Source organism: Vigna angularis, chromosome 11 (genome assembly GCF_016808095.1).
Source record: "Vigna angularis cultivar LongXiaoDou No.4 chromosome 11, ASM1680809v1, whole genome shotgun sequence".
In the NCBI taxonomy this organism is placed as follows: Eukaryota; Viridiplantae; Streptophyta; class Magnoliopsida; order Fabales; family Fabaceae; genus Vigna; species Vigna angularis.
Window position 1 is genome coordinate 4,405,842 of NC_068980.1, and position 17,072 is coordinate 4,422,913.

Sequence of the window (17,072 nt, forward strand, 5' to 3'; positions counted from 1 at the left end):
TTTCTTCTCTGTTGGTCTGTCCATCTTGCTGCCTTAGCTTCTCCATTTAAGAAGCAAAGAAGGTGCAAGAGTCCAAATTGAAGATTGGTGGCTTGGAGCATTTTACGGAAAAGCAAGGTGGGAGACAACTTCATTTTGGCTTCAACTTTCGGTGGAGTGGTAGAGAGAAAGTGGAGGGTCCCATTTTTGTTTTATTCCAACAAAACTCCCCCATAAAACAAAAAATGGGTCTTCCATCCCTTCTTGACTTAATTTAAAGGTACCAAGATACCAGTACCTTGGCAACAATCTTCAACCTTCTTGGTTGGTATTGACTTGGTCATCATGTCAGACCAATTCAAGTCTGTATGGATTTTCTCTATCTTCAATTTCTTCTCATCCAGCGCTTCTCGTATCCAGTGATACCGCACGTCGATATGCTTCGAGCGTGAATGGAACATGGGGTTCTTGGTTAGATGAATGGTACTTTGATTATCACAATTCACCACATAATCATCTTGATCATGTCCTAATTCACTTAGGAAATTCTTCATCCATAGCATCTCTTTAGAGGCTTCAGTCACCGCTACATACTCTGCTTCAGCAGTAGACAATGTCACACATTTTTGTAGCTTTGACTGCCAAGAAACAGCTCCCCCTGCAAAAGTAATCAGATAACCTGATGTTGACTTCCTTGAATCGACATCTCCAGCCATGTCTGAGTCTGAATATCCGATTAGCTTTAGATCTCCATTGCCAAAACACAAGCTTCTTTTGGCAGATCCTCTTAGATACCTTAGTATCCACTTAACAGCTTCCCAATGCTCCTTTCCTGGATTTGACAGGAATCTGCTCACAACTCCTACAGCATAGCCAATATCTGGCCTTGTACAAACCATTGCATACATAAGGCTACCCACGGCAGAAGAGTAGGGTACCTTGCTCATTTCTTCTTTTTCTTCTTCATTCTTTGGACATTGCGACTTGCTAAGTTTGAAATGTCCAGCAATTGGAACACGAGCAGATTTGGCATTGTGCATGTTGAACCTTTTGAGAATCTTCTCAATGTAATCTTCTTGAGATACCCATAGCATTCTTCTAGAACGATCTCTGGAGATTTTCATTCCAAGTATCTTCTTTACTGCACCCAGGTCTTTCATGGCAAAAGACTTGCTCAATGCCTTCTTGAGAGCAGCTATTTTAATTTTGTCCTTCCCTACAATCAACATATCATCAACATACAAGAGAAGTATGATGGACTCACCATTTTCATAATGCTTCACAAACACACAATGGTCTGCGGAGGTCTTCTTGAAATTATGTTGAATCATGAAGGAATCGAATTTCTTGTACCATTGTCTTGGAGCTTGCTTCAGACCATAGAGACTTTTCTTCAGACGACACACCAAGTGTTCTTTGCCTGGTTCTTCAAAACCCTCTGGTTGCTTCATGTAAATTTCTTCTTCTAGGTCTCCATGTAAGAATGTTGTTTTGACGTCCAGTTGTTCAATCTCCAGGTCTAGTGTTGCTGCCAGACCGAGAATTGCTCTAATGGATGTCATCTTCACCACTGGTGAAAATATTTCGTCAAAATCTATTCCTTTCTTCTGGTTGCACCCCTTCACGACAATTCGTGCTTTGTACCTTGGGCTTGGGTTGTTCTCTTCATTCTTGAGCTTGAACACCCATTTGTTCTGCAATGCTCTTCTTTCTTTTGGTAATTCTACCAAATCATAAGTCTGATTTTCCTTTAAGGATTGCATCTCTTCTTCCATGGCTTGCAACCATTTGTCTTTGTCTTTCGTCTCCATTGCTTCTACAAAGCTTTGAGGTTCACCTTCATCAGTAAAATTAACATATTCATCTGAAAAATACCTTCTTGACGGTTGCTTCTGCCTTGTTGATCGCCTCAATTGGGGTTCTTGCGGAGCATCCTCAATTGGTTGATCTTCTTCCGTCAGATTAGGTTGATCTGTTTCTTCAGCCATTTCATCAAGTTGTAACTCTGGTTCGGCTTGATGAGTCTCTCCCCCTGAGTTGTTCATTACAATAGGGCTTTGATCACTTATCAGCTTAAGTGTTGGTTTCTCCACTTTCTTGATGTCTTGGATTGTCTGATCTTCAAAGAACACCACATCTCTGCTTCGAACAATCTTTCTGTTTGCAGGATCCCATAATCTGAAACCAAATTCATCTCTTGGAGAACCAAGGTATATGCACTCTTTCGCCTTAGCATCGAGCTTTGCTCTTTCATCTTTCGGAATGTGAACTGATGCCTTACATCCGAAGACTTTCAAGTTGCGATATGAGGCCTTTTTACCGGACCATACTTCTTCTGGTATCTTACCGTTTAATGGTCTTGACGGTGATAAGTTGATCAAATCAGCTGCTGTCACCACTGCTTCCCCCCAGAATGTCTTGGGAAGTTTTGCGTGAGACAACATGCTCCTGACCTTCTCGGCAATCGTTCTGTTGAATCTTTCAGCTACTCCATTCATCTGAGGTGTCTTGGGAGGTACTTTCTCATGTTTGATCCCATGAGTCTTGCAATAGTGCTCGAACGGACCTCTGTACTCTCCACCATTATCACTTCTCAGACATTTCAACTTTCTACCAGTTTCACGTTCAACTGAGGCGTGAAACTCCTTGAAGATTCGTAGAACTTCATCTTTTCTCTTCAATGGATAGACCCACAATTTTCTGGAGTGGTCATCAATGAAGGTAACAAAATATTGAGCACCACCAAGGGACTTTTCAGATGTTGAACAAACATCTGAGTGTACAAGATCCAAAATATGCTCTTTTCTTCTTCCACTTTCAGATCTACGGAAGGACACTCTACGTTGCTTACCTGCTAAGCAATCTTCACACAGTTCAAGTGGTTGCCCTTTTATACTTTGGAGATGATCTTTTGCGAGGATCTCTAATCCCTTTTCGCTCATGTGGCCTAGTCTTTTATGCCACAACTCCTTACTTTCTTCTTGAGCAACATTCGTCTCTCCTTTGTATATTTTTCCTTGCATGCAGTACAAGGAGCCTTCCTTCTTGCCTCGAGCAACAATCATGCTTCCTTGACAGAGTTTCCATCTTCCATCGCTGAATTGGTTGTTCATTCCAGCATCATCTAATTTGCCAACTGAGATAAGGTTTAGACGTATCTCTGGTACATGTCTTACCTCCTTCAGCACAAGTTTGTTTCCATTTTCTGTCGTCAAAGTCACTTCTCCTATGCCCACAATTTTGCTTGTGACATGATTTCCCATCTTCACTGTTCCAAAATCTCCTTTTTGATAGGATGAGAAGAATTCCTCATGAGGAGTAACATGGAAAGATGCTCCGGTATCTACTATCCAAGTGCAATCATCGAAAGCAATATTTAGATAGTTTACCTCAGTGATAAGGAACACATTCTCATCATTTGATACCACCGCTGTTGTGGTCTTTTCCTCCAACTTCTTTTTGGGATCTACCACATCAGGGTGTATAGTTCCATTCTTCTGATCTCTTTTCAGGAATCTACATTCTTGCTTCTTGTGGCCATCTTTTCCACAATAAAAGCATGTTAAACCTTTGGAACGAGACTTGAATCTTCCTCGTGACTTTTCACGTTTTCCTTTGCTTCTGTTTTCACTCCTTCCTCTATTCTCAACAACATTGGCTTCTGAGTGACTACTCGATCCCCTTTCTTTCCTTCTGGATTCTTCATTCAGTAAACTGTCTGTGATGTTATCCAGACTGAGCTTTCCATCTGGTGCTGAGTTACTGAGAGTGACCACCAACGTGTCCCAACTCTCCGGTAGAGAACTAAGGAGTAGAAGAGCTTGTAGCTCGTCATCAATCTTCATATCCGCCTTCATTAATTGATTCACAATACCTTTGAAGGTGTTGAGGTGCTCGATCATATTCTGGTCGTCAGTGTACTCCAACTTTACGAGTCGTCTGACTAGGTGAGCTTTGTTCCTGGGAGTCTTCTTTTGAATCATTGATTCAAGCTTTGTCCATAACTCATACGCATTAGTATAAGTCGATACATGCTCAAAGAGACTTTTGTCGATGTATTTCCGAATCATAGCCACTGTTTTACGATTCAGAATCTCCCAGTCTTTTTCGGCCTTCCCTTCCGGAATTTCCGGATTTGTGATCGGCTCATACAAATCCTTGCAGTATAGATGATCTTCCATCATCGGCTTCCAGTAGGAATAATTATCTGCAGTTAGCTTGAACATGTCTCCTTCCATCTTGAGTTTCACAGGACCGTGACTTTTCGAACCGGTAGCTCTGATACCACTGTTGGGAAACAGCGGTACTTGTTCCCTCCTCTGTGAACCCCAAAATGGGCACTATGCGGAAGCGTAAAAAATGAAAGCGTAGGAAAAGAGAAAATTAACACTGGAAATTTTAACGTGGAAAATCCTCTCGGAAAAAACCACGGGACCTAGTCCAAAAAAATATCTCCACTATAAAAGTAGGATTACAGTGTTTCTCTCACTCTCTGAGGATCTCTCAATAAATCTCACCCTCTCGGATGGTATACAAAACTCTCACTTTCACACTCACAGTATCTTCTATTGTACTGTGTCTACACCTCTCGGTATTTCTCTCACACACAAAAAACTCTATTTCTCTCCTTCACCGTGGCTCTCTTTTCTTCACGGTGGTATTTTTCTTCTCTGTTGGTCTGTCCATCTTGCTGCCTTAGCTTCTCCATTTAAGAAGCAAAGAAGGTGCAAGAGTCCAAATTGAAGATTGGTGGCTTGGAGCATTTTACGGAAAAGCAAGGTGGGAGACAACTTCATTTTGGCTTCAACTTTCGGTGGAGTGGTAGAGAGAAAGTGGAGGGTCCCATTTTTGTTTTATTCCAACATATATACCTACTCTTTCCTTTTTCTTTTTTCTTTTTACTTTATGCTCCCTTGAGTACTTTCAAACCTAACTTAATTCATGAAAACAAGTGCTTTTGAAAACAAGTGCTTTCAAACGTGATGAGCCCCATGTTCACGTCCATAAGCAAACGAAATCGTCGCCGAGCTCCCAAATGAATCGTTCTACACCTAGTCTTGCAATCATGGAAGAGAAGGAGTCCTCAAAGTCAAAACCGTCATCAAGTTCCATGGTTGAAAGAAATCGACACGACACACCCTCTTCATTGGACAGTTGAAACACTTGTCTCCTTCGTTGAAGATGCACTTCTTCTCTTTTAGCAGTCACGAAATATAAGTTACAATGGGAATCCATTACAAGATTCGTTCATGGTGTCCACTCACAGTCATGAAATTTCATGGAATCGATTATAAAAAAAGGTGGAATCGGTTATTGGTGGCTGGAATCGATTATAGTCCACGAACTCACACCATGAAATTGGATACAATGCTGAAATACATATATGTTGGTGGCAGAACCTGTTGTAAAAGCTTAGAATAAAACAATAAAGATCATGAACAAAAAATTTTCTGAGACATCTAGATCATTGTCCTTAACGACTTATCAACGGTGTATTGCGCAAGCTCCAGGATACAACATGAACTTTTTAAAATTTCTAGGATCTCAAAACTAATAAGGATCTCTAAAAAGAGAATAAAATAAACCCAAAATATTTTTAGGAAAAGAAGAAAAGTAAAAGAATAAAACCAAGAGAAGAGAGAATGAGAGAAGAATGGTTCTGATGATGTGTTTTTGAGTGAATGAAATGCTCTATTTATAGAGTTGGTGAATCAGGCCCATGATCCAAAAGATCCAAAATATCTAGCAAAATATTTACTAAAAAATGATTTTTTAATACAATAGGAATGTTGCAAATAAAATAAGAATGTTGGTAGCGTGAAGTTTGGGAAATATCTCCAAATCAAAACGTTGGAAGCAAAAGCTTGCGGTCCAAGCTCATAAAAATCTTCCGCATTTGAAGACATCCGCAACTGATGGCACAAAACTTTTGCAATATTATTATATTAAAAAATAATAACAGAACCAACGACACGTAACAAGTGATAAATGTCGTTCTCTCCTAAAATATTTGTGCAATATATGATAACTCTTTCTTTCATAACTTAATTAGACATTAAAGTACACAAAAACACAATAACCTTTTTTTGGTATTTTTAACAAAGAGTTGGTGTACGAAAAATTTAACATAGAATATTTACAATTTATTAAGACTATTATTCATTTACTTCATTTTCATATATTCACAAACATCTCAATTTCATCCATTAGGTGTTCAAGTATTGTTTTCCATTATACCTAATACTTCCACGTTGAGCAAGACATATAAAAGTTTAAATACATACGTTGCCTTTAATCCTCCGGGTATTCTTTTAAGAATAAAATTATCACATAATTTCAAGTTCCAAAATGAATTATATCTCAAATATGATGAGTGAGGTAAATATTCGTAATAAATTATATCAATGAAATTTAATAAATATGAAAAATCAAATATATATATATATATATATATATATTAATTTTTTTTAAAATAAGTAGGTGTGCGACAATACTAATAGTAGTTTCTAAATTAGTGAGATTAATAATATATCTAATAAAAAAACAAAAATAGCTTGTGTATTTTGAGAAAAAGAAAATTGGTGATTTTTTAGTATTATCATGGAATCTGGATGGGAATTTGCTTGGCAGGCCAAAGGTCAGTCAACTAAGTGGCAGCATTTATATAAGCCTTATACAGAAAGTTAACCCTCTAATTAAGTCATTATCGATCGCAGCAAGTAAAATATACGCCTAGCTAGATTTTAGTTTTTAATGTTCATGAATACTTATTTGATCAGTTCTATGCCTTTTTTTTTAATTTCAGCAAGTGGGCTTATAACTTATTCTGCACCTACTTGCATTCAAACGCACTTTCTTTCCTTGCTAAATTAATTCCTCGAAATTCCCAAAGAAAAATATAATTCAAATTCAACTTATCACAAAGAAGAAGAGTTGTAGCCACTTCTTGCCATTATGCGTAGCACCCTACCTATAATTATTTTTAATTTAGATCATACTAATAAGGTAAAAAAATTATATATATTAGATATTTCGGCTGTCATATTAATTATGATTTAAGTTATAATATTCTACTTGGTATATAGTCAATTTTTTTAATTTACTACCGTAAAAATTAACTATGCATTACATGAGGAAAAAATTATACTGCATAATGTTACTTATAATTTATAAACGTTGATTGAGTTTTTTTTTTCACGTAATATACACGGTTCCTTATCTAGTTTCAATTATGGTAAGAGTCAGAGTTGGCAAACTAATTAAGCAGTCATTGTCTTCAATAGAAAAGATCTAATCGAATTAACCTATAATCTAAACAATCCGAGATTAATCCAAAAAATTAAATCATCAAATATAAATTTTAATATATTAAATTCAAATTATACAATATTTATTAGATTAAATCTAAATCCAAACCGATTCTCACGTACGGGTGAATGTGTTAATTTGTTTGCGACCATAGATCCTTTGACCTTTACGGCGTCATCAGTATCCAATGCATTGGAAGATTAGGTGCGCTTGCCCACTCTGCACGTCATTCTAGTGATTTAATACACACAACATTTATTTTATAATAACTTTTTTTCCTTTTTCAAATATTACCACAAGTGGTCTACGTCAAATCATCAATCAAAATAGTACAAAATAAATCATATTTTAAATACCTTTTTAACCCCTTAATTTTGAAGTAACCGGTCTAATCTAAAATATATCTTTTATTTATATGTTTCTTTTAATTTTTTCTCTTATTTAAATCCTGTTAAAAAAATTGTTTAGATTAATTATTAATAAATAGATGTTATTTATATAATAATCTATTTCAACAATCTGTAGGATAGTGATTGGTTTTGGTCAAATTTTGTGAGTCACCAAGACCATAATTTTTCGAACTTCTCTAAGCTTTATATTAAAAAAATAATATAATGAGTAAACACTAACACAAAACATTAAAATTGCACTAACATTTTATACTGGTTTTAACGAAATTGATGTGAAATAAAAATGCTATAGCATGATTATAATTATAATATAATTTCATCTTTTTTAATCTTATTTTTGTTCAATTTTTTCCTTCGTTCTCATTATTTGTTGGTTTTTAGTATTCTTGTTTGTTGTGTGATTTTCACTTTCTATAGCAGTTCAATAACTAGTATAAAAAGTTACTTTTTCTACCGGTTAAACGCATAATTGATATAAAAAAATATTTCAAACAGCAAAATTTTTATTTCCAAATCTTTCACACAACTTTCACGCATTTGACATAGTAGATCAATTACTTGATTTATCTTGTATGCAAAATAGTCCAACAATTACAAACCTCTCGTTACAAATAAAAAATATAAGAAACTATTTTTTATATTAGTTATAAATGAAACTAATATATAAAGTTTTTTTATTTATTATAAAAATATTACCGCTTTTACTTTCTATACCTGTTATAACTGATAAGTTTTGTTATTTATTGTAAAAAAGTCATTGCATTCATTTTCTATATAGGTTATAACTAATATTGATATAAATATCTTTTTTCTTTATTCACTAGTAAAAAAACTGGAAACTAACGCGTCATATACGCTTCGGTTACGCAAAACCCGAAGCGTAAAAGACTATATGCCTCGGTTACAGCTTGACCCAAGGGCGAATGGTAATATTGTCTCGGTTAGAAGAAGACCGGAGACCTATACCTCTGTCCTGAGAACACAACTTTTTTGAAAAAGCCCTGTTGCCTCGGGTTGTCCAGACGACCGCTACCTATACACTCGCTACAATTTCTCAGTTTCTCTGAACCTTTTCATTTTCACACTCGAACAACTTCTTCTTTCTCGGTGCTCTCCCTTCTCCTCTGTGCTCTCCCATTCTTCCCATTCTCGTGCACAATCCAGACGACTGCCGCTGCCTCCGCCATTCTTCCCCTCTGTATCTTCATCTTCATCCACCGCTCAAGATCTGTCGCTTCAGATCCATCGCTCCGGATCCACCGCTCCAGATCAACTGCTCCAGATCGCCAAGCCGCTTCAGATCGGCGAGCCCTCCGTCGTCGCTACTGCGACTGCTGCTGCCTCAGCCATTCTTCCCCTCCGCGAGTGATTGGAAACCCTAAGGGAGCTTCTTGGTTCTTCTGCTTGTCCTCAAATCTACTCTTGTTCTTCTGCTTCTTCTTCATATCTGGTTTTGGATTTTCTAGTTTTGGGATTTTCTGGTTTTGGATTTTCTAGTTTTGGATTTTCTGGTTTTGGGATTTTTTGGTTGCTGAAAAACAATTTCACTTGCACCACTCCGTTTCAGGTTCCTTTGCCGTCAGAGCCACTTCTCGGGTTGAAGGTTTACACATGACCAACCGCAATGGGAATTCTCCTGTGACATGGAAATGGATTTTTGCATCTGAAGAGCACGGTTCTATTGTGTACTAAAATCTGAGAAAAAAAAAATATAATGCCTCGGTTATCTAAGAACCGAGGCATAATTCTATACTGTTTTATCTCGGCATCTGACCGAGACATAAAATGTGTCCTTTTTACCTCGTCTATGTATGCATCGGTTCTACAACCGATGCCTATAAGCAAAACTAACCGGTGTTTTTTCTTATTATTGTACTAGTGATTACAAAAATGTCACCACATTCACTTTCTATACTTGTTATAACTAGAACTAGTATAAAAAAACATAGTTATATTTATAATTATGCCATCCACAGCTTTTTATACATGTGAATTATAACTAATATAAATAATCATTATAGAAAATGTTTTCCATGTTATTTATATGATTTTGATCATAATTAACTACTATAAAAATAAGAAAGGTGTCATGTTTACAATTTATTATGAAAGGACAATACAAAGGTACATTTTTGTTCTTTTGTCCAACTTTGTGATGATACCTTCACCACACTGCACAACTAGGAAATAGATTTTTTCGTTCAAAATCGGGGAGCTAGCTAAGCTTCTACTTGTCATTCCCCTTATCACTCATAATCTACAATCTATTTATACATTCAAAGAAATTAAGAAGGCAATAACTGAAGAAGATGGAAGGAAGAAGCTTGGAGAATACTCCGACTTGGGCTGTGGCCGTTGTTTGCTTCGTTTTGCTCTCGGTATCTATCATCATCGAATACATCCTCAATATAATAGGAAAGGTATCTATGCGTACGTCATCCGTATCTGTAACTGTTTAATCTTAATTATCAATACTTTAACTAATCTCTGCACCATGCATCTTCGAGAAGTGGTTGAAGAAGAAGCACAAAAGAGCGCTGCATGAGTCACTTGAAAAGATCAAATCAGGTGTGTCAATCTGAACCTTTTGAGTTTCGTGTGTCACGGATTAAAGCTTGATTACTGAAAATTAACTTTTATTTTTTATTGGATTAACACTGTATGCATGCAGAACTTATGTTATTGGGGTTCATATCGCTGCTTCTTACGGTAGGACAAAGTGTAATATCGAGGATATGTATATCGGAAAAGGTCGCCGGAACATTCCACCCCTGCACTCACCAAAGCGACCACAAAACCGATGCCCGGATATTACTATCGGAGCTTTTCGGTTCCGATCATGACCAAAATCCACGCCGTATTTTGGCAGCCGGAGGAAGTGACAAGTGCGCGGCACAGGTATATCTTACTATGTCAGATTTTAAGAATATAACTTCAAAGTATCACTTCTGTTTATTTTTTTTAAGAATAACATACGTAGGGAAAACAAAGTAGAATGCTTTTTTTTTTTTTAAATATTGATTGAAAATTTAGAGAAAATATAAAAAAGGGATTTTATTTAGAATGAAATCGTTTTTTTTTTCTGTCAGCTTTTTCTTAAAAAATATTTAATTTGACTGCTATTGACTTCTTCATATTCGTTTAAATGTCTGCTTTCATAGAAAATTTCCATGAACATAGGCAAAGGAAAGGAGCATTTTTCTTTGTCGTGAAACTACAAATCTTTCCAGCAATATTGTTTTGACTTCTGTACCATTTTATTTTATTTTAGGTTTATAATAATAAAAAAAAGAAGAAAAAAAAATCCTATAAATCTATGAATATTTTTAAACTTTATCTTAATAAAGAAATATTGAAAAAGAATAAAAATACTGTATTTGCACTAATTATTGGATTATCCATAAGAAAATACAAAAAATATTTTTTATTAATGATGGGATTCTTATAAAAGATCATGAATATACTTTTAGCTAAAATTTTAAAACTATAATTTTGTAGATTTTTCTTCTTATACTTGACGTAAGATTTCAAAATCATATTTCAATTCCTAATCTAACTAGAAACCTAAATTTGGTCTATTAAATATAATGTGTTTTATATCGTGAAATAGGGTAAAGTCCCGTTTGTCTCATCAGAGGGCATTCATCAACTTCATATATTTATCTTCGTGCTGGCTGTTTTTCACGTTCTTTACTGCATTCTCACTCTGGCTCTTGGTAGAGCAAAGGTAACTAACAAAATATATGTATGTTTACTTCTTTTTTTTTTAACCTCTTAACTCTGGTTTACTCATTTTTGTTCAATGAATCTATAATAGATGAGAAGATGGAAACGATGGGAAGAAGAAACAAAAACAGCACAGTATCAATTTTCACACGGTTTGCCTATATACAATTATACTCTTCAAATTTCAAAATGTGAAAAATATTCATGCCTAGCTTCTTGTTCAAAACATTTAAGAATTAGGTTAAAAAGTTGGTTGATTAAATCCTCTCTTTATTATATATGTCTTTTAAGTCTTAACTTCCATTAATGAGTAATAAAGATGTTTTAATTAAAGTATAACAACATTTTATGACAGTTTGAAAGAAAAGTAGAGCATAAACTCACATTTTGTCTGTTGTTTACTACAGATCCAGAACGGTTTAGATTTGCAAGAGAAACATCGTTTGGAAGAAGACACTTGAGTTTCTGGACTCAACATACTGTCCTTGTTTGGATTGTGAGTCTTCTCATGCTTCTCTTTCTTCTTTTTTTTTCTGAGTGCATGTATACATCAAAAAGAAAATACATTTTCTATTAGTATAAAAGTATTTTATACATAATATTTCTCTTAAATGAATCAAACCATTATGAAATGTCGTGATTATTTCATTGTAGCAGAACCTTTTTTTTAACACACATAACAATTTCTTTACTTTACACTTGTTGTTGCTATGTACAGATTTGTTTCTTCAGGCAGTTCGTACGCTCAGTTCCTAAAGTTGATTACTTGACCTTGAGGCATGGATTTATGATGGTAAATCACATTACACTCCTTTACTAATTTCACCAACTAGAATTAGTCTGCAATGAACAATTTATATTCACATCCCTAACATAAGTTTTATACACAGCAAACTTAACATGAAACATATTTAATTCCCTAATGAAATTTATCGATGTTTTTTTTTCTATCAAATATGAAAAATTTATATCAAAAACTCTTTGAAAGGTCTTCTTATGAAATATAACCTGAATTTCTTTAGGCACATTTGGGGCCTCAAAGTCGCCATAAATTTGACTTTCGGCAATATATTAAAAGAAGTTTGGAAGAAGACTTCAAAGTGGTCGTTGAAATCAGGTTTTGTGCTTGATTTATCCTCACTGTCTATTCCTCCCTTCTGAATTATGGCAAAAGTAGTAAAATCATTGTTCTCACATTCTAATATTTCAGTCCTCCAATCTGGTTCATCACCGTGCTTTTTCTCCTGTTTCACACCCATGGTACTTCTTACACTAACTCACACCAAGCTAAGTAATTTCTCATGATTATGAAGTTGTGTACGTAACTTACGTTTCCTTACATAATTTTTGCATATGATCAGGCTGGTACTCTTATCTGTGGCTGCCATTTGCTCCTTTGATCGTAAGCACATGCAAATTAAGCTTTGGATTAATCAATAATAATTATATTTTACTTTCTTTAATCATAATTAACGTGGTGAAAATGCATGTAGATTGTTCTATTAGTGGGAACTAAGCTGCAAGTGATAATAACGAAGATGGGTCAAAGGATTCAAGAACGTGGAGAGGTTGTAAAGGGTGTGCCACTGGTTCAACCTGGGGATGATCTCTTCTGGTTTAACAAACCTCGACTCATTCTCTACCTCGTCAATTTCGTGCTCTTTCAGGTATGAATGCGTACACCACTTTTTCAAAAGCATCATGAAATCCAACATTCTTAATTTCCTCGCTGCTATTCAATCAGTGACTAATTAATCCAAGTCTTCTATGTCTCTTTTTCTTGCATGTTCATCGGATCAGAACTCTTTCCAACTCGCCTACTTTTCATGGACTGCGGTTAGTCGTGCTTCTTTTTTTCTACATAAAAATTTCCACACTAAAATACATGAATTCTTTTGCTATATGTAACTATTTCCACATGATCAAGACTGTCGTGTTTTTTACCGAGGTTGATTATACTTATATGAATCATGGAACTTTCTTTTTCAGCTTCAGTTTGGGATGAAATCTTGTTTCCATTCGCAGACGGAGGATGTGGTGATCAAAATCTCAATGGGGTGTGTCCCATTTTCTAGATACATATCTATTTCATAACACATCATACTAAAACTTTGCAGATATTAATCTGAAGTTAATTGTATAAAATTAACGTAAATGATGTGGCAGGGTTTTCGTTCAATTCCTCTGCAGCTACGTAACTCTTCCTCTCTATGCTCTCGTCACACAGGTAGTTTAATTAGTTGATATCATTTTATAAAATGAATTTGTTTGTGTTTAATTTTTGCAATTTAGGGTTTCTGAAAGAGGATTTAGGAATGAATGAAAATTGATTGGTGATGTGTTGGAACAGATGGGTTCGACCATGAAGCCAACCATATTCAACGAACGAGTAGCCATGGCTCTGAGGAATTGGCACCACGCAGCCAAGAAACACGTAAAGCAACAGAACCGTAGATCACAGTCTCAGACCCCTTTGTCAGGGCCCACAACCCCCGATCATTCTGTGTCTCAGGCCCATCTCTTACGCCGTTGGCACAGTGAAATGGACACCTATCCGACTGACTTTGAAGCCCATCGTCCCTGCGAGATCGATTTAGGCCCATCAACCAAGGTGCATCATCAGGAAATGGAAATGGATCATGGCCCACCGCAAAATGTCAATGACCAGACTCAACACGAGATTAATATTGAACATGGCAAGGAGTTTTCATTTGATAATAGATGATTAAGATTTTACGGTACGCGCGAGTATTAAACTTTTGTATAAAATGTGAAAAACTCAAAATAACACGACAGAGGAAATAATAATGATCTTTTATGTATAGTTTTGTAGACATAGTTGTAGGAATTCCCCCGGTTGAATTTCATTGGACAAAGCTTTTGACAAGAATTTATATAGACAAAATAAATAAGAAGGAAAAAATGAAATATTTTTTTATAAAATTTAATCCATACAGATCTTTTTATATATATTTTTTAATTTATATATCAGCTACTTATTAAAAAATTCATCTTTTAGATTTTGCTTGTTGCTTTTGTCTTTTAAAAAAATTATTATTTTTCTCCTTAAATTTTTTTTATGGACAAACAATTTGTCTTAATATGTTTAGGTCATTTATTCTATAAGTGTTTGAATTTCGTATTGGACTTACACTACAAAAAATTAGATTTTTACTGGAGTTATTTTTTCCGTTTCCGGCGGTTTTAATCCCCAGAAAATATGTTACCCGCGGTTAGAAAAACCGTTGGAAAAACCTGCGTCGTTAAGTAATTATCGGCGGTTTTTTAAAAATTCGTCACAATTAGCGGGAGTTTTGAAAAACCGCCGTAATTAGCGGGGGTTTTGAAAAACCGCCACAATTAGCGGGAGTTTTGAAAAACCGTTGGTAGTAGTGGGAGTTTTACGAAAACCGCCGGAAATAACCGGGATTAAGCAAAACCGCCGGTAATTTGTGAGGGTTTATGAAAACCGCCGGTACTTTTGAGGGTTTTCCAAAATCGCCGGAAATGTAAATAATTTAATTTTTTTTTATTATTCAAATTACTTGATTATCATTAATAAACCAAAATTAAATAATATGAAACCAAAATTAAATGTAAACATTAAATATAAACCAAAATATTATTATATAAATTGTAAACATTAGAAATACAATTAATGTTTCTTAAAAATTAAAATTAACATGTTATGAATAATAATTATAGTTTTGTACTTCTTCATTATTTTCATCATTTGGTACTTCTTCATTTTATCCATCATTTGGTACTTCTTCATTTTATCCCTCCTTTGATATGCTTCTTTTTTCAAATACCTACAATGTAAAACAATAATTAGTTAATAATATTTTAAAAAAATTATTAGACGAATTTAAGAACTATTGATGGTTGAAAAATGTTAAATTATGATATAATAGAAACTAAATCCAAGTATATCGATGAAAACAAAAGGTTAAGCATTTTATGGAAAGTAAGAGAAAAAAAAACATAGATCTTGATCTTAATATCTTCATTTTATCCAGATCAATAGTAAAGTTATTGTGCATAAATAATTTCACCAACATTGGATACCTAACTTATTGAATGTGACAAGGAAATAGTACAACCAATATAGTAAGCACAACTCTAGCCATCAAACAACAATATAAAACAATACAGAACAACAGTTAAAACATTAGTATAAAACAATGTAGAAACAATCATTAAAATAATGCAGAAACCGTGTTTTAGTGCAGAAAATAACCTAAAAGCCTTGGCAACTCTTTAAAACAGCAGGGTTTTAATCAAAGATATTGGTTTTCAACAATTAGCTATTTCGCTTAAGTGGTATTAGTTTTAGCCTTGTAATACAAATTATGATTTTAATACCCGTTTAGTTGACTTTTGTTTTGCAGAAAATAAAGTTTCAACTGAACAAGCATGGGAGTTAAACCATTCAAGTCAGCTAAAGCATAGAATTATAAACTAAAAATGACTAGAGCAAGTAACAAAAATAATTTGCATCCACATGAATATCAGCAGTATTAGAACTAAAATCCAAATATGTAACATACTTTCAAATCTTTAACACTGAAGAGTTGTTATTCTTAAAAGTATAGAATCAACTTCATTATAAAAAAATGCATCTAAATATGAACAAGAATCAACATTACTAACAGCAGTTATATTAATAGAATCAATGACAAATGCTAAACCAAGAATATTAAAATCAGGAAAAATATCATTTAAATCAATAATTGCAACAGTGTTAGCAATATTCTTCATAAAATCAAAATACATATGACCAACAACATAAAACTTATTATGAACACTTTCAAAATCATCTAAAAGTTTGGCTTTATTTCAACCCCACCAAACAGAAGGGGCATTTTAAATCTATATAGTATTACCTCATGTGTTCCCATCTAATCCTGAAACTATTACTGTTTTTCCATCATCATCAGCAGCTTTACGGCAGAATTCATAAAGGTCATCGAAGAATTGTGCTTCATCAATACCAATCACATATATTCGTGACTAGAAAAATAGGGAACTTCCAATTATGTTAGTATAAGAAAAATAGGACAACCTTGAAATTCATTGTGAAAAGGAAATATTTTTTTTAATAGTTATACAAGTCGTGTTTCACAGATTTTGTCTGTTTTACCGTGCAAGAGCTTCCATACATGCAGTAACTTGCTGCTAGCATTTGGTTTCCAGGTTGCATTGCATCTTCAACACTTACTTTAGCCTCATTCTTTACCATATAAATTCCAAAGATCTATGTGCAACAGAAAATGCTGGCAGTTATTGTAATGTTTTCAGTTTTTAAATGCAACAATTTTGTTTGACAATTTGAAGTTAAAATTCATACAGTTCAAATAGAAACTTCGCAGTCAATGTTTGAGGATCCATCCAAAGGATCAAACACAACAATGTATCTACAAAATTAAAAGGAACGTTGATCAGATAATGTATTTTATTTGCTCAAACTTGTTAACAATTGGAGGAAATCAAATAATGAGGAAGAAGAAGGGGGCAACCTGGACTTCAAATGAGGGTATGGTTTTGAGCATCCTTCAAAACACTGCGTACAGCGAAGCATCTGGGTTCACCTACAAAACCATTACTCAATTCAGAACATGAAACAAATAAAAAAATCCATTAGCCACC

The 17,072-nt window shown here is 34.5% G+C and overlaps 1 protein-coding gene across 1 annotated transcript; it reads left to right on the forward strand.

The window, feature by feature from the left end:
- Positions 1-9,882: 9,882 nt before the first annotated feature.
- Positions 9,883-14,295, forward strand: LOC108333461 (MLO-like protein 6). The gene is made up of 15 exons (XM_017568913.2): positions 9,883-10,117; positions 10,208-10,265; positions 10,369-10,595; positions 11,308-11,424; positions 11,515-11,575; positions 11,831-11,919; positions 12,142-12,216; positions 12,446-12,540; positions 12,634-12,683; positions 12,785-12,825; positions 12,917-13,090; positions 13,224-13,259; positions 13,413-13,480; positions 13,590-13,650; positions 13,774-14,295. Exons 1-15 carry the CDS (start codon positions 10,007-10,009, stop codon positions 14,146-14,148), a joined length of 1,638 nt encoding a protein of 545 aa, XP_017424402.1. The 5' UTR covers positions 9,883-10,006; the 3' UTR covers positions 14,149-14,295.
- Positions 14,296-17,072: the final 2,777 nt, after the last annotated feature.

Bases quoted from the DNA above. Each gene is read 5' to 3' on its own strand.
- LOC108333461 (XM_017568913.2), top strand. From the start codon at position 10,007: ATGGAAGGAAGAAGCTTGGAGAATACTCCGACTTGGGCTGTGGCCGTT. The intron at 12,217-12,445 runs GTAAATCACATT...GAATTTCTTTAG, and splicing joins TGAGGCATGGATTTATGATG to GCACATTTGGGGCCTCAAAG. The intron at 13,481-13,589 runs GTGTGTCCCATT...ATGATGTGGCAG, and splicing joins GTGATCAAAATCTCAATGGG to GGTTTTCGTTCAATTCCTCT.